Raw genomic sequence first — 18,475 nt, 5'->3', positions numbered from 1 at the left:
ATTGGAATCTGAAGCTGAGAAAGATGAAGAGATCTATGGCACTGCCAAAGCTGCACTAATGAATGATGAATCACTGCAACACACACACACACACACACACACACACACACACACACACACACACACACACACACACACACACACACACACACACACACAGTAAACCTGCACAGGTGCTAAACAAAGACAAAAGATGCTGGCAGAGCTTACTGTACGTCCTCCTGTTGTGTCACATTCAGCGTGAAACACGACTCCCGCATCAATAATGGAGACAGGTCTGCACAGTGCTGTCGACAGGGCTTTGCCATAGTGAGGCGACCATATTTACACTATTGGTGAGAAAAGTCACTGGATCCATCTCACCCTGAAATCAGAGAAAAACAGATTTTTTAACCCAAAATGTTGTTCATCATCAAAGCTTTGAAGCTTTTACACCTTTGTGTCCATGTGGATCTCCGTGTAGATGCTTCTGCAGACCTCAGACAGACACAACTGCACGTCGTGCATGTGCACAATGAGTGTGTATGGTTATGCATGTACATCATTACTGGATGCTGGATGCATATGTGAGCACATTTGTGTCTCTATGACAATTATTGCAAATGATGACACGTCAATAATGCTCTAATGTGACAAACAGCAGTAATATAATATAGTGTGTTTGTGTTTGTCCCCAGAGGCTGTTTGGGGAAGTGAAGGGTTGAAGTGCTGAGTAAGCGGAGCAGGCAGAGCTGAGAGACTGCAGTGCTGCTGCCTGCAACACTCAGACTGATACTCAGCGGAGGGGAGGGGGGGGACTGCGACTCTCAGACATGTTTAGTTTCATTGCACGGCCCCCTCTCAGACAGAGCTTGTTCCTGACGGTGCTAATGACACATGTAACTCAAAGCCACTCGCACGTGTCTGGTTCTGCAAACCTGCTGCGAGCCGACGCCCAAACAGACGCGCTGCATCACAGCTTGTTTACTCCTCTAACCTGTGTGCCACTGATTGTGCTAGAAAAGCCCTCATCTCCTCCTCCCGCCCACTCTCATTCCTCCGTCGTGCTCCCTCCCCATCCTCTGAATCACCCTCCCCCCCCGTGTGCCTCTGCCTCCCCTTTTCTCGCGGTCACTCCTCACCTTCCCTCGTCTCTCGGGTCTCTTTATGAATGGCACTGCTGGGCTCTCGGTGATATGTTTTCCATCCCCCTGCTCACCGTTCATCGTTACATACATGCGCGCCTTTTCCTGCCTGTCTCACTGCTTCCATCCGCTCCCCTCGTCCCCTCTTTCTCTCCACATCCCTGTCATCGTTGTGTTTATGTATATTTAAACAATCCCGGGCCCGTATTGAGAACCTCCCCCCCCTCTGATATACTTGATTATATAACTCCGTCCCCATGGACCTCGAGGACGCTGCAATCTAAGTTTATCAGGTGATGGTGGCGATGATGATGGTGTGTGTCTCAATGCGACAGAAGCGTCTGTTTCCTATCGCTGCATTCATGTAAACATCCAAAAACAAGCCTCATCCAAACAGGACTCAGACAGTGTCGTTAAGGTAATCTGGGCAAAGATGACACCAGGAGGACGATGAAGGCGCGCTCCTCATCGTGTTCTGCTCGCTCTTTTTAAATCATCTGATTCTGGGTAGAAAACCAGGAGCTCGCTGAACACACGGCTGCCATTTTGATGCCTTTCTGTGCTCGAGACACAAGAGCTCGCTCCAAGTTTTCTGTGCGAATAAACAACCAGAGCGCTGCTTTGGAAAACTTGCCAAACAGCGCCATGTGCTGGTGCAAAGATGGAACTGCGCAGGGCTGAAGGACCAAATCACCACGACACGAAGGCGACGTGAGCTCTGACAGGCTGCGATGAGGACTGTGGTTTGATCTGTTTCCTCTCGCTGCAGGCACAGTTACTGCAGAGCTGGCAGGGTTTGAACCATCTGCAGCATCTGCACACTTTGATTTCACTCACATACTGTGCTAATTTCCACCTCTGTATGTTTCTATTCTTGCAGTCCACTAGAGTAGCTTTGCATGATTCACAATTCAAAATAAGTTCTTCTTTGTCTTTGCTGCACCCTCTCAGTTCATCCACTGAAACCACATATTTGTTCTCCTCTTAAACCAGCAAAGACTAATTCATGTAAAAACATGAATACCCCATTTTCTGTAACTGTAAGTAGCTGTAGCTGCACATTCAATCCCTGAGATATCCCAGAATAAGAACAATAAAGTGCAACTGCAACAATACTCCTTATCTTCTCTACATGATCAAAAATGCTGCTGTAATAAATGAAAGAAATCTTCGAGCTCTTAAACAGAAATAAATGAGAGAAAAGGTTCCAGGGCTCATTGACAAAGGTGGCATCACCCAATCGAGGGAATATTTTTATACAGAAAATGTCTCATTTTATTCATTTTACTGTGGACACATCGTATAAAAAGAAGATATTTTTGTAGTCGATAGAGAGAAAACAGGAACTTTTCTGTTTTTTAATTGTTTATCTTCATTATTGTGTTATGAACAGCTGTGAGGGAGTCTTTATTAGTAGGACAGCTGTAAGTTTGATGAAAATACAGTTAAAAGTCCAAAAACATCCAGTGGGCCGGGTAGGGGGTTTTGCCAGGCTGATTCTGGGCCCCAGGCCTTAGGTTTGACAACCCATCGTTCCCGTCACGCTGTGTGTCAGAGACGACCACATTGAGCCGTTACAGCAGCATAAATATGAGCAAAACTAAGAAAAAGCAAAATAAATGTTGTTTCATGAAATAAACAAATAAACAGTTTTTAAAATAAGTGATCACATTTGGCCCGTAAAGTTCGTCTCATGAAATGCAGAGTTGTTGCCATGACAGCAGAAAAAGCAGTGATGATGTGCAGTGTTCAACAACACTGCAGCCAAACATCAGGACGCTCACAGTTCATCCTTCTGAGTCATGCTGTCAAACAACATTTGACAGTGCAGGTGACCTTTGACCCTGTGGATATAATGTCCATGCACCATGTTGCTGCAGCGCTTCCTGAGTTAAAATGTAGTTTATCGGGGCCACAAGCCCTTTGTTCTTTGCCACATGTTACTGTGCAGTGCTGTCTGGCTGTGATAAATGTGCCCGAGATTAATTTTCCCAAAAGGAAACAATAAAAAGGAATTGATTATTGATTATGTCCAATCGGTTCATCGTTGAGTCCAAGTGGAGCTCGTGCCTCCTTAAAGAAGAAAAAAATATTCTTTAGGCAATCCTGAGTTATAACATCGATGATTAGAGACGCACAGCCTGGAAACCTGTGAGCACGTCTGTCACGGGCACAGAGCCATGATGAGAGCAGCAGGAACCTGATGCGATGGAAGGAAACGTTATTCAAAGCACGATGTCCAAAAAGATGAAATATCCACAATTATGATAAGTGGCCGGTTTCAGTCCAAGATGTCAGCCTCTGTCTGACCTCGCTGCCTGTTACTCTGCGCTGCCTGTCAGCTCCAGCATCGTGCCCTGGAGGTCGTGGCTGAAAGGCATCAGGAGGTCGTCAAAGTCCACCTCGAGGGGTGGGTGCTTATTCCTTCTCTCTATCTTTGACATCAGCTGGCTGCTGGTGGGCGGCTTCCCCCAAACCTGAGACAAGAACAGTCACAGTGAGAAGTGGAATTACACACTCAGCAACATCTGTGCACTAACGGGCTTAATGCAGGGTCGGTTTGTGCACGTTGTGACTGCTGCAATTAGCCGTCTTCTTGTAAACGGTGGAGAGGCTCACCGTCTTTGGCACAAAGGTGATGTCCACGATTTTGGTTTTCCCAGTCGTGATGCTGGCGTTCTGCAGGACGACACTATTTGAATCCTTCTGGGGCGGAGTCTTCTCTGCTGCTGCCGACGATGTCTCTGCTTGCACAGCGACTTTTGCAGAAGCAACCTGTAGTGAATACCAAGACTTTCAAAGCTTCTGCAGCCTCTGCATGCTCGCTGTGTTCAACACAACGTGTCAGATTCAGGCTGGTTAAAGGCAGCTAGAGATTAGGTCGCTAACGATAAACGGTTATGTTTGAGGATTAAAGCTCGATGGTTTTCAGTAACGGTGCAGAGGAAGGATGAAGAGTAATCCAAAGATTTAGCTGTTGCACCGAGGAAACAGAAGTACTCTGTTAAAGACAGCTGATGTTTACTTTGGGCTGATAAAACCTGGTGAAGGAATCTGTCTCAAGAATGGAGCTAAAGACGAGCATCAGTAACAAAACTTAATTTGTATATAAATGTGCTACACAAAGTATTTGCCCCGTTCCTGATTTCTGAGTTTTTTGCATATATGTCACACTTACATGGCTCAGATGTTTCAGAGGAGAAACAAAGTCACTGACATCCGTCTTGAGAAGCTTACAAAGCCACTTGTAAGGCTTTGGGACTCCAGCGAACCGCGATGAGAACCACTGTACACAAATGCCCAGGAGTGGGCGGCGTTCCAAAATGACTCCAAAAACACATCAACGACTCATCCAGGAGGTCACAAAAGAACCCCGAACAACAAAGAACTGCAGGCCTCACTTGTGTGTCAGAGGTCAGAGTTCATGATTCAACAGTAAGAAGGAGACTGGGTTTGAGGAGAAAACCACTGCTGACCACAGAGAACACAAAGGCTCATATCTACCAAAAACACTGTGATGAAGCTGTTGGGATGATACTCTGTGGACCGACGAGGCAAAGCTCTCGTCTGAGTCTGTTACATAAAACTAGCAAACAACTGTCAAACCTGCTGAATTCAGCAGAAAACCCTGAAGAATCTGGCCTTCAGTTCGTGCACTTGGCTTCTGCAGCAACGATCTGACACACACCAGCATGTTGGTAATTCATGTTCAAAAACTCTCCACTGTGGCTGAATTCAAACAATTCTACAAAGAAGACTGTTGCTCCACAGTGAAGGATCCACAGTGAAGGATCCACAGTGAAGGATCCACAGTGAAGGATCCACTGCTCGTTATCACTGACTGCAGTTTTCCACACAGCTCCACGAAAGCTGGATCATTTAGTTCCCTGATAAATGAATATTTACTCAGGTTATCGTCGTCTAATATTAACATTTGTTTGATGATCTGAAAACATGTTATTGTGACAAATAAGAAATCAGGAAAAGGGCAAATAATTAATCACAGAACTGTGAACTTTACTATATGACTTCCTGTTTGCATCATTGCTACCTGCTGCTGATGTGATCCTGCCTCTGGATGGTACCAGGTTAGACTGAAGGTCCTGTGAAGCTGCAGATGGAGATCATCCAGGCCTGCTTTCAGCAATTTGCATCGATTCGAGTGTTTGTTTTTGTCGGCCATCATCGTCAGGTGTTCAGCCTATCAGCTTCCACCGCTGTGTCAGCGTGTCATCGCAATAATGAATGTTTATCACTGGCATACGCAGGACAGGAGAAACTGTCTGCAGGCTGTGAAACTTGAGCTTTGCTATCATCTGATTGGCCAGGACTGTGGCTAAGCTTGATATTGACGGCTGCCAAAACGCTGTTTTTGTAAAACCCCGCCTACATGTGAGGCGCGGTCATGGGAAGAATTTGCTGCTACGCCAATCGTTCTGCACAAAGGCCCATTATCAACTTAATCACCAATCACACAGGTGTTGATGTTCTCATCAGGATATTCTGGCGTTCACCACAGACGCTGCAGAACTGTATGTGTTTGTTATCAGGTCATCACTGCTGGTATCAAACTGCCTTTCCCCTAGCTGCTCTGTGTGTGCGTGTGCGTGCATGTGCATGTGTGTCCTATATTTCTTAGTGTAATTATTCTTTCATTGACAAATATGAATTTTTTTGTTCACATGTAACTAATTTTTAAAGACAAACAAGAACCACATGCAGGTACTGAGGGTGGTGTAATTCCCACAGAAGCCCCACATGTTCCCACGGCTGTGGTTAGAGGGTAGGACGACCACGGGGCTGGAGGTGCATTATTTACAGAGAGTTTGTGAACTCCAGCAGGCCTGATGAGGATTATTGCCCTTTATTGTAGAACACAATACGTGGCGACCGTGGCTCAGGGGGTTGGGACGCGCATCTGTAACCGGAAGGTCGCTGGTTCGATCCCTGGGCTCTCTGTCCGATGGCGCGATATGGCAGCCTCGCCTCTGTCAGTCTGCCCCAGGGCAGCTGTGGCTACAACTGTAGCTGCCTCCACCAGTGTGAGAGTGAATCAATAGTGGCATTGTAAAGCGCTTTGGGTTCCTTGAAAAGCGCTATATAAATCCAATATTATTATTATAAAACAGTGAAAGCAGGTCATACCGCCTCCGAGTGAGCTCAGAGAAAAAACGCTCCGTGATTCGTCGGCGCTCTGTGTGACAGATATTTTCATTGTCCGCAGAACTGCGACTGAATTCTAAATACTCCTGATTATTCATGAACGCGTCACAAACACCTGCTGCTTTCAGGGTCTTAATGACAACATCCATACATCTGAACCGACTGTGACCTGGTTACAGGGAACACAAATCCAAACAGCAGCTCGCTGTAGCTGTAACCAAACACATGTGGTGTCATTTGCGTACGAGTGCCCAGCTTTAAGTAATCGGCTCCCTTTACAGGCTCGGGTTTCCCTGCTGCTACGAGGGAGAAGAGCAAAACCAGTGTGTGTCGTTTTACATGATTTAGAGGTCATGATGGGGACCAGCAGACAGACGCTGATCCCAGAGCTGCTGCACACATCAGCGTGTGAAAGAGCACCGAGGCACAGGAAAACACGCTGCGAACGCTCAGACAGAGGAGAAAAGCACTATATCAGAACCAAGACCTGCTATATTCTTATAGTACAGAGTGAACATTAGATACAGTACAGAGAAACAAAGAGAACAGGGAAAGTCTGAAGGCAAACGACTTTAATGTGTTTTCAAAGGTCTCCTTTAAGCTGTAGATTATTTGTGTACCTTATCTTTAGTCGCTTTAGGCTTTTTAGCTCCGGCCTCCTTTCCTTTGGCTTTGTCCTTTGGTTTAGGCAGAGAATCCATCTTTTGTTTGACCAAGTCGATTATTACAGGGTCTGCAAAATCTGTGGCAACATCGAGGCAGCTTTGCTCTGTACAGAAATAAAATCCAGCAGCAGCAGTTAAACGAGACAGATGTGAAAGTGCTACGATGTAGGCTTGTAGTCAGCGAGCCTATAAAGACAGGATGTAAATGCTGGTGCATCATACTTCGCCACAAAGGAGACTGTAGAGTAAATGTTGAGTTGAAGAGTAATTATACAAAATCACTTTGAACTACGTCACACCTTTCTTGTTCACTGCCAGCACGCTGGCACCGGCCTCGATGAGGAAATCCACACAGGAGACTCGAGACGTCTCGATGGCCCTCATGAGGGGCGTGGCTCCGCCCAGGGCCGGGGCATCGATGTTAGCGCCGGCGTTCACCAGAAGTTCAATGAGATCCCGCTGCCCGGCGTACGCCGCGTGGTGGAGGGGGGTCCAGAAGAACTGGTCACACACATTCACATCAGCCCTGTCACGAACAGTGATGTCAGAGTATTTAGGCCCCTTCATTGGCTCGGACCAGCAGCCACCAGAAAAACTCAGTTTGCTTCTGTGAGCTTTGTGATACACACAGAAAAAACACGTGAACTTTCTCACCCCTTGCTGAGGAGGTACTGAGCCATCTCGTAGCTGCCAGTGGAGCACGCCACCATCAGCGGCGTCTTGTAAAACTCGTCCTGAACATCCACCGGCACCCCTTCACCGAAGGCCTGGTCCAGAGACTCCAGATCATTGGTTCTCACGCAGGCGTTCACGTTGACGTAGACCGGCGGGGGCTTGTGTATGTACCATCCTGAGTCGTTCATCACCGGATGCACTGGCGGGTGAGCCCGGTCGAACCGGAGGACGTCCGAGGAGTTAAAGTATGAGCGGATCATGAAGCCGGGTGGGCCTCCGTCTGCTCGGCGGGGCTTCAGCTCCGGCGTGAGGGTGCAAATGGGCATGGGGAGAACAAACGGACCCTTCTTCTTCTTCTTGCCCCCTTTTTTCCCCTTTCCCCCCTTTTTCTTCTTGGGCATATACGAGGAGAGGCGGAACGGCTTCTTGATGTACTTGACTCCTCTGATGAAGTCGCTGATGTTGACGTCTCCTCCGTGGGCTGAGACGACTGCTTGGACCTGGTCTGGTTCAACTGGAGCTTGTAGCTCCTCTAACACAGAGATAAACCTCTCTGCAGTAACTGTGTCTGATTTGTCGCCAAAGGCTTTCCACAGCTCAGCTTCATACTCTTGAGACCAGTCGTGGAGAGTCAGCGCCCAGAGCTCTGACATCGGCCCAGTGCCGCTGGGATCGCTGCCTTTTCCCTGCTTCCTCTCCGCCTTCCGGAGCTCCTTGGCGACTGCGTTGTGACCGGAATCTTTGGCGATCTGATGCGGCAGCACACCTTCCCGGTTCTTCAGTTTAGGGTTACAACCTGACCACAGAGCAGAGTTTATATAAACACACGGCAGAACGGCCTAACTCAGGACTGCAGCTGTTCGCTGGATCTACAAGCATCATACCAGAGATATGCAAACATGGAGAACACGGATCCTCCAATCGGTTATAAAAATACTGAAGAAGAATTTGAAATTTGACCCAGAACCCAAAGCAGTGAGGAGACGTCAACATGGGACAAATCTACTGTCTGACATCCTGATAACAGCGAAGTCCAGAAGTCACAAATGCATGAACGTGGGATGTTTCCAATATAAGGGAGGGTTTAATGTGCGCGTCGAAGGACAGAAATGTCTCCAAGAAACATGATGGGACAGATTTGTCCCCAGCTGGGCAGCAAACAGTCCAAAAAGACCTCTGATCACACAGGAAGCCGACGACGTGCCATGACAGGTGTGGTGAGCAGCAGTCGTGCACAAGCTGGTAATTATGGACAATACGTCCACGTGTGAACATGAAAAAAGCGGGGGGACTGTCATTATGCTAATCTCTGAAACGACTGCGTTTGATCATAAAACGAGAGTTTGATCCACATTTACAGCAGCTGGGAAACCCCCGTGTGTCCGCTGCGATCAAACCAGACTCGTACATCGCCTCGACTCTTCCAGCGTCCACACACGTGTAAATGAAATGACATTTCAACATTTTGGCAGTAACGTGGCGCTGGCCGTGGAGCGTGCTCCTTTACGTTTCCATGAAAACGAACACTACCGCTCTTCTACAAACGGAGGGAAACATCATCGTCTAACTAACAGGGTACCGTAGAGCAGTTTTTGGAACGAACTGAAATTCCCATATTCCAAACAGAGTCCTGTTCCCCTCTTTCAAACTTGAAGATATTCAGTGTGACCATCACTTTCACAGGCCATGCATATGAATCATTACACAGTTCAGGTATACAATACTTATGGAGCAATAGCTCAAAAATGATCAACAATCATGTGACAGCCTCATAAACACGCGCTCACAGAGGCCACGCCTACAGAAGGTACAGCAGGTGCTGAGAAGACAGCAATCAGACCTGAGCCAGTGCAGACGTACGGCCTTCATCACGGCCACGTAAGTGTCATAGCTTAGGTTGGGTGGGACCTTTGGGCTCTACGAGCAGCGACAAGACAAAAAGAGAGAGGGAGGGGATCAGAGCGACAAGCCAGAGTGAAACAAGAAGCAACCATGAATACAAGGCCCCCACCCCCACCCACAAGATGAGCTGCTACAACAGTGCCTTAGGTCAGCGGTCCCCAACCCCTGGGCATCGGCCCGGTACCGGTCCGCGAGAGTTGAGGCTCAGGTGTGAAATGTATAGTTTTCAGGGTTTTTATCGGTTTTCAGGGTTATTTTGTTATCGTTTTGATCGTTTACTCGGTTTTCCTGAGTCTTTTCACGTTATGAATAAATCTTCTTTTTTTTCGGTTTTATTTTTTTATTTTGTTGTATTTATCAGCGACACCTTAAAGGCCGGTCCATGAAAATATTGTCGGGCATAAACCGGTCCGTGGCGCAAAAAAGGTTGGAGACCGCTGCCTTAGGTAGCTGAGGAGCTAACAGGAGGAGGAAAAACAGGGGAAACAGGAGGACAAAGATAGAGGAGGTGGCTGACATCAATAAATCCTACCAGAGGTTAGAAAAGCTCGGCCTAAAGGACTCCACAGAGTCATGGCGGCACAGACAGCTGCTGACGACCAACCACGCAGAGCTGTGACCGATAAAGAGCACAAGGCTGCAGACGTGACAAAGCTTACTGTAATATTGGAAAGAACAGCTGGAGATGTGAAAGGTCTCAGACTGAGGAATGACCGAGGCGCTCGAGCAAAGCACACGTCATGTTTATATGAGGCTGCGAGGCTGAGACACATTTACCTCGCTCAACAGGAAATGTTACGATGAGCCCTTTTTACTATTCAGTTTGTTTCCCTGTTTGTCAAAGACCGACACACACACACTTCAACACACATTTAAGACTCGGAGCCGAGCTCCTCTGTGACACCACACAGACCCCGCGCTGTGACCAGCTTTCTGCTGATGTACAGTTTGAGTAACAGCTGCTGTTCTCCTGCGTTTCAGCCTACAAGTGACATGATATCAGACTGAAATGACTGAATGTGATGTTGATGTGAGCTTTACATGTCTGCACAGTCGGCTCCTTCTAAGGCATCAGCAGGAGCGACAGGCCTCATCACAGAAGACTTTGAAGAGTACAGTACCTCTCTGTGCCAGGAACCTGCAGCAGTTTGCGTTGCCCGAGGCAGCAGCGTAGTGTAAGGCTGTGCAGTCCTTAAGGCTCATCGCACTCATGTCTGCTGAGTATGCCGACAGCACCTGAAGCACCTGAACACCAGAGCAACACGTTAGCAGCGGCTCGCTGTCATTTTAATTTCAGTAAGTAGAATAAGTCCTGATGCAGCTTAACTTTGCGTGTTATTGGCATTTCAACAGATGTCAGCTGTTATATATGAGCAGCTACTGCACCTCAAAAAAGCCCCCCATGGCAGCGCAGTGGACGGCTGTGAGCCGCTTTCTGTCAAAGGCGTTGGGGTCTCCACCCATCCTGATTATGGCTCTGACAAGCGGCAGGGACCCTGCTTTGACCGCCTCCATCAACGCTGTGACTCCAGTTTTCTGAACAGAGGGGAGGAGAGCAGAGGAGGGGCTTCAGCTCCAACAGGCTTCAAAACAAGTGGTCACAGTCGCTGTTGTTTACCTGGTGCGCTGCGTTGGGGTCTGCCCCGGCATTCAGCATAATGAGGCACAGGGGGGTGCACTCCTGGGCCTTCTCACACATCAGCTGAAAGACATGCATCCCCTGCACTGACACGCTGTTGGCGTCGGCACCGCACTTAAGCAACACCTGCAGGCAGCGGCAGTGGCGTTTGGTGGGGTAGATGCAGTAGAACAGCACATCTGAGAACAGCGTGGGCGCAAAAGTTTAGGAAAAGCTCGTGAGACAGAAGAAGCAAAGAAGGGTCAACAATAAATCTGTACGTCAGTGTAATCAGACTACTTTGAGGCAGCGATGGCTTGATAGCTAAGCACAAGACCTAAATGCTGTTTCCTCCGTCGAATTCAGTGTTTGCAGTCGCAGCTATCAGCGAGCTCACTCTGCCAAGTCAAATCCAGCAGCTTCATTTCTACTGCAAAATTAAACGCGAGGAAACTTTCGGGAAACTTTGCTCCCACGCTTCCAGCACCGAGCACAGCTGCTACCTGCTGCTGGATTAAACTGCTGTAAAAGGACGGAGGGCAGGATGCTGAGTTTCACTTTCCCCACTCTGATTATTCCCACTCCATATTCCTGACACGATGATAACACCAACAGGTGTGTGTGACCACTGAAGCTCAGCCTGCTGTGAGCGCTGAGGCCAGGGTGAACAAAACCCCGGGGAGAGCTGGGTCGTATCAAGTTGCTCAGCGTGTTTCACAGGAGACGATCGTTAGGACTTGATCTGTAATTAGACGTGTCCATGTGGCATGACACACACACAAAACCCTCGTATGGCTCTTCACACATGCTTACATACATCATACAGCATGTAAATTATGCATACGTCAGGAAGTATTCAATCACCCAGCCTTGATCTGCCTCTCAGGAGAGCCAGTTAGAGTAATTGCTACCACAGACTGTAATGGGGTCATTATCACGACTGCTTCAACGAGCTCCTTCAGAAGACCTTTGTGCGCTCTGATTGGAGTTGTCTGGGATACCACCTCCTCATCAATATCTAAAGAGACAAACTCTGCATGTTCATGAGCGGAAAGACGACGCGAGCGATCCAGCTGACCTAACTTGAGATGGAAACGCCCCCATTTGGGAAACTGAGACTCAAATGAAGAATACATACATTTAAAGCAAACCATCTGATACACTCGGCACAAATGAACGAGCCTCATTTGTGCAGGAACCTTTAAACTAATGTGACATATCGCAAACAACAAAGCTCTGAGATTCAACTCTCACGTGTTCCTGTGATAATATCAGCCTTGATCCTTCTGCAGCTGTTAAATGCTCCAAAATGTTTTTGTTTCAAAACTTTATTTAACCAGAAAGCAAAAAGCTGCAGCTTTAGAGCCTCTTTGTTTAAAATGATCGTGGGCTAAACCTGCATCCACACAGGAAGCGAATAGCTTTCCAAACCGTACTTTGTAGGTAACAGTGGGCTGTTAATGGACAGTAACTTCTAATGTATTTACTTTCGCTGTCAGCCACCAGCATCCTGTGCTCTCAGTGCCAGCTGAAGTTGAGAAAGACTCATTTTGAGAGGTGCCTACTTCTTTCTCATTGCCATAGTTTCTTCACCCACAGTCACTTTACGTCACCAGACGTGACTGAATTTCTCTCGAGTTGCCAAGTTGTTGAAAATCACCCACTGTATGGATAAAGCTAAGGGAGACAAAGATAGGCATCAAAAAGTGAGCATCACCGTTGGGCTGAGCCCTTGAAGTGCCTCTGGGTTCTTATTGTGAAAACTTATTTGAATTCAATTCATTTTTGTGGTCACCAACACACCGAGGCAACCTTTGTAGGGTCTGAAGAAAACCCTGCTGTTTACCATCACGTACACACTACATGAACAAAAGTGGGCCGCCTACACCTGTACCATCGGCCATAGAAACTCGTGCCACGACGCTCCCGGCACACAGCTTTAGTGTGTTTGAAATCCCTGTTGTGTCAGTGCAGTGTTGCTAACCTACACAGAGATTATAAGTAGTAATGCCTTTAGTTTTGAACTCACTTTTGCCCTCTACGTCCAGGAGCCTCAGGTCGGCTTCGCTGTGGGCCAAAAGAGACACAATGGGATCGTTGCCCAGCTCAGCAGCTAACATAATCGGAGCGCGGCCCCTTTTGTCCTGCATGTTAGGATCTGCTCCCTTGGAGAGGAGGAAGGCGACGAGCTCTGTGAGGAGAAAGAGAGGAACAATCAGGAGACGGATCATATTTGGGGTTGTGGGAAATTCTCAGACCAACTGGGCTTGATGCAGATTATGTTTAAAAGTAACTGGAAATACATGTTTATACCCCATGTCCTCTTTCCCCAGTGTTACTGCAGGCAGTGATTAAGATGTTTAACAAACTTAATAACATCCATTCCCTTTTCCATTGCGCTGCCGTTTTCGAGAACTCTACATGCTGCCACAAATCTCTGTGGACATATTTTCTTTGGCAAGAAATGCGGCGTGCAAACAAAGACACAAAGACTAAATTCACTAGCTGGGCCCACGTCCTCGTTTTAGGTTTGACAGCGTTTTAATAGGTAAAAGTGATGTTTGGACATGAATTGAGCTGCAGTTTGGGGAAGGCCTCGAAGGGGACCGGCGACGGCTCCTGGCAGATCCCCGTGGACCAAATAGACATGAAGAAGTTAAAGAATTGAGAACAAGGAGGGACGGTGGGGCACGTAAACGACAATGAGCAGTTTGCAGAACCGGGGGAACCTATACAGATGACAACCGGAAGGAGCGTGTTTGGAGGCGTGGTCCCGCTCCTGAAATTCCTGCACTGTAACTACCCACAGTATTTGAGTTGAACAAACATAGCACTGGTCCAACCAAATGTGTCTGATTGTTGCAGAGGAATGAGTCTGCCACAGCCAGCCCACAGGCACAGATTACCTAGATTGTTGGCTGAAACTGCCGCGTGGAGCACCCCCACGCCGTCCTTCGGCTCCGTGAGACTGATGAGGTCTTCCGCCCCGAGCTGCACCATCTTCTCTATCTGTGCCTTATCCCCTTTGTGGACCATCTGAAGCAGGCGGTAGATCTGCAGGGTCTGCAGGCGGCCCTCTGCCACTCTGCTGCTCATTGTGGACTCACTGGATGCTGGTATGAAACAGGAGCTTTCTAACATGCACGCAAACATTTGGTTCTAACACGTTTTAATTGAATTACAATTTTAGCTGCTTTCTTTTTCCTCTAAAAAAACTGCAGTTTAAATAAGCTACATGTTACCCATGTGAATGGCGACTTTCATACAAAGTGGCCCAGTGCTTTTTCTGGTCTCTTTAAGACAAGCATCACCACAGTACATGAAAAATAAATCTGTCAGTACAGACGCAGAAACCCTAAAGCTCGTCACGCACCTTCTGCCCGCAGACACGCACGGGTTTCACGGGCTCTCCTTGTTTGACAGACACTTGCTGCTGTGGTCCACAAACCCAGCGACGGTCAGCGACGAGGGTCCCGTCTGTACCAGCTTTTCCTCCCGGGCTTTTCACTTTTCTCTGCGGGCCGTTAGAAGGAAACAAAGTCGGCTCCATGGCAACGGAACGCGCGAAAATCCCGGGCAGGACCTCGTGCCCTCGGCAGCGTCTGATGCTGCTTTCAGGGTCTCTGAAATTGTTGTAAATGAAAGCGTCACCACTTTGCTTCCATTTTCCCCAAATGGATTATTTTATTTTTTCAAAATTGTCAAAATTCTGCACAAATATCCCGTTAATGACAAAGTTAAAATCCTTTGCTTGAAATTCTTGCAAATTTATTAAAAATAACAGATCATGTACATGAGTATTCACAGCCTTTGCCATGACACTCAAGGTTGGCATCATGTTCATCCTGTCTCCACTGATCATCTGTCAGATGTTTTCTGTAACTTGATTGGAGTCCACCTGTGGTCAAATTCAGCTGACTGGAAATGATTTGGAAAAGCACACACCTGTATAAATGAGGTCACAAAGTTGACAGTGCATGTCAGAGCACTAACCAAGCCATGAAGTCCAAGGAATTGGACAATCCCAAACCTCCGAGACAAGATTGTATGGAGGCACTGATCTGGGGAAGGTTACAGAAAAAGGTCTGCAGTTTTGAAGGTCTGACTGAGCTCAGTGTCCTCCAACATCTGTAAATAGAAGACGTTTGGAACCATCAGGACTAGAGCTGGCTATCAAGCCAATCTGAGCAATCAGGGTAGAAGGGCCTTCGTCAGAGGTTCCCGAGAACCTGACAGAAGTCCAGCGTTGCTCCGTGGAGAGAGGAGAACCTTCCAGAAGGACAACCATTTCTGCACCACCAGAAGTTTCTCCACCAATCAGGCCTGTGTGGCTAGATGAAAGCCACTCCTCAGTAAGAGGCGAATGACTGCACGTCTGAAGTTCTCTGATATGATGAAACGAAAATTGACCTCTTTGGCCTGACTCATGTCCTCCATCATGCTCACCACCTGGCCAGTACCATCCCCACAGTGAAGCACGGTGGTGGCAGCATCATGCTGTGGGGATGTTTTTCAGCAGCGGGAAGACTAGTCAGGATCAAGGGAAAAGGAATCAAAAATGAATACAGCGATGTGCAGAGAATCCTAGATGATAAGCTGCTCCAGAGCTCTCTGGACCTTATACTTGGGCGAAGGTTTATCTTCAAACAGGACAATGACCCTAAGTACACATCCCAGATAACAAAGGAGTGGCTTCACTCTGTGAATGTCCAGCCAGAGGCCTGACTTGGACCTGATTGAACAGCCAAAAATGACTACGCAGCCTGGTGGAGCTTGAGTGGTTTTCCAAAGAAGGATGAGAGAAACTGCTCAAAAACAAGAGTGCTAGCTTGTAGCATCATATTCAAAGACTTTAGGCTGTGATTGCTGCTAAAGGTGCTTCAACACGATGTCGAGCAAAGTCTGTGAGTAATTATGGGCATGTAATACGTAATTATATATTTTATATACTTCCAGCAAAAATGTTTTTCACTTGTGTAGAATTTCATTTTGGAACGAGGCTATAACATAACACGAATAAGAGCACATATCTTTTCTTTGATAAGTAAGGAGCTCCTTGACTGTTAAGCTTTTCCTAACAGCTGGAGTAAATATCCTGAACACCAGGGGTCACTGCAGTGCAGCATATGAAAGAAAAGCAGTTTAACAGACTCCTTGTCTTGTCTTAAGCTAAAATTAGCCTGTTGAAGTCGAGGGAGGAGATGATAGAGGTTTGAAGTAGGAGCCAGAAACAAAAGTCAGCCCAGCTGTGTGTATTTGTGAAGGCCAAAGAAGTGCCAGATTAAATAAGTGAAGTCCAAAGCAGGCGGAGCAGTGTGTAAAACCTGATGCATACCAGCTCATTTAATAAAAGAAACCAAACCCAGATGAGAGCGATGCTGTTGACGTGAGCCGTATAACATGAGCCGTATAACACTGGGTACTGTATTTGTAGCACACGTGGCAAAACATACAAAACGTATACAGTACCTTGCAAGGTGAAGTGGCAATTCTTAAAGATCATAAAAATATGTACAGTCTGTTAAGGTTACACAATGCTTAGACACATACACTTATATTTCCACACTAGTGATGACAAACATGTCCTCCTTGCAAAGGAAAACGTGTATGATACGAAAAAAGAGAAAATACACTCTTAATGTAAAAAATGCATTATGAATCTGCAAAAAAGTGTGCAAGCCATTTAAAAATATGTACAACACCTTATAAAATACACACTTGAAAAACAGACAACCAAAGGCAGGATGTGTGTGTTCGATCACAGAAACAGGCTTTGTATACGTGATATAAGGATAAGTGTAGCTTCTGTATTTGTTATTGTTTGCTTTGCATAAAAACTCCAGCGTAAGATCGACTGATAGTAACAGCGACATAACTTTCACCATCTGAACTCTCATGAACGTCCCTTAGAGGAACTGTTCTTGCTCTTGGCCGTCCTCCACGTCCTCTTGTGTTTCTGGGCACAGCTAATGTCCTATAATGCTCTTATTGTTTTGTATGATTTATAAAATCCTGTGGTTTCTCCACCAAACTATCAGTGACTTCATTTGTGCATTTCCTCCTAAAGAATAGTGATAGTGGTTTGGACTTCATCACTCTGCATTTTTTCCAATACAATTGGCACTCTGCGTTGTATTTCTGGGAATTTACTTGTGGTAAGAATGAAACTCCAAGGAATAATTCAGGAAGTGTGTGTAATAACCTCTGATCGTTTGGTATGCTGTGGGTGGATAAAGGACAAAAAGCCCTCACATTAATCATCTTTTTATAAGATAACCTTTCTTTAAATGGCACCGGTGGTGCTCCTTCCAGCTCCATGTTTTCATTCTTGAACTCTGCTTAGCTTTGCTGAGTAGCTTTGAAGGATCCCTGGTTAAAAATAACCCTTTTTTATCTCACACTGGTCCTTGGCGTAGCCCCGCAGTTCATCCTCTGTCTGAAAGAAGCAATTTCAGCTCCCCCGCCCCACTTTGAGCCAACTTTCTTCCTATTGGCTACACAACTAAGGTGCCCATATAAGGCATATCCATTCTCAGTGACATAATACGGAGCTAAAAGTAGAAAAAAAACTACCTGAACCAGTTCCAAAAATGTTGGAATGGCATGTAAAAGGAAAATAACAACAGAATGCAATGATTTTGAAATGTTATGGATCCATATTTTTACAAGTTTAAGCTGAAATTATTTTGAGAAAAAAACATCAGCTCTTGACTTGGTTTGCATCAGCGAATCTCAAAAAAGTTTGGAAAAGTTAACGTTACTAAAACGAAACAGCTGGAGGAACATTTTGCATCTAATTGTAAGGTCCATTGTCTGTGACTACAGTCCGCCCTGACATCCACAAAGGCAGGATAACGCTCTATACACGAACATGATCCAGAAACTTCTCTGGGCCAAAGCTCATTTAAAATAGACTGAGGCAAAGTGGAAAACTGTGGTTGGAAGAATTTAAATTTGAAATTCTTTTTGGAAAACACGGACGCCGTGTCCTCTGAAGAAAAGAGAAGAGGCACCATTCGGCTTGTCAGCAGCTCTCAAGTCCTGCCTCTCTGATGGTGTGGAGGCGCATCAGTACCTATGAAATACATACAGGTGGGAGATCAGAACGAGTTCCCACCAAGACATCTTGTTCAGGGAAGGCCTTAGACCATGCTAAGCTGCATAATGCATCTATTACAGTGCAACAGAGAAGAGCCAGGACTGCTGAGCAGCTTGGATCCTCTAACAGACACCAACGGGACAACAATCCTCTCCCAAAAGTCCAGCATCTGGTCTCCCAGCTTTTTAAAGATGAGGGATATAGTGATAAGAGTCATAAACATGTTTTG

General features: G+C 46.6%; 1 protein-coding gene across 4 annotated transcripts; it reads right to left on the bottom strand.

Annotated features, from left to right (window-relative positions):
• Positions 1 to 1,957: 1,957 nt before the first annotated feature.
• ankef1a (ankyrin repeat and EF-hand domain containing 1a) lies at positions 1,958 to 18,389 on the bottom strand. 4 transcript variants are annotated; one of them, XM_085133787.1, is made up of 12 exons: positions 14,521 to 18,389; positions 14,054 to 14,260; positions 13,177 to 13,338; positions 11,148 to 11,347; positions 10,916 to 11,065; positions 10,651 to 10,774; positions 7,607 to 8,423; positions 7,252 to 7,478; positions 6,908 to 7,056; positions 3,744 to 3,899; positions 3,435 to 3,601; positions 1,958 to 3,324 (listed from the first exon to the last, which is right to left on the bottom strand). In XM_085133787.1, exons 2-11 carry the CDS (start codon positions 14,241 to 14,243, stop codon positions 3,446 to 3,448), a joined length of 2,331 nt encoding a protein of 776 aa, XP_084989913.1. In that variant the 5' UTR covers positions 14,244 to 14,260; positions 14,521 to 18,389; the 3' UTR covers positions 1,958 to 3,324; positions 3,435 to 3,445. The 4 variants fall into 4 exon arrangements, with proteins under 4 accessions (XP_084989913.1, XP_084989915.1, XP_084989914.1 ...); XM_085133789.1 differs by having other exon boundaries at positions 1,958 to 3,601; positions 14,054 to 14,253; positions 14,517 to 18,389; XM_085133788.1 differs by having other exon boundaries at positions 1,958 to 3,601; positions 14,054 to 14,281.
• Between the last annotated feature and the right edge of the window lie 86 nt (positions 18,390 to 18,475).

The sequence above is a fragment of the Neolamprologus multifasciatus genome, chromosome 15, assembly GCF_963576455.1.
Source record: "Neolamprologus multifasciatus chromosome 15, fNeoMul1.2, whole genome shotgun sequence".
NCBI lineage: Eukaryota > Metazoa > Chordata > Actinopteri > Cichliformes > Cichlidae > Neolamprologus > Neolamprologus multifasciatus.
This window is presented reverse-complemented; position numbering and strand designations above follow the sequence as displayed.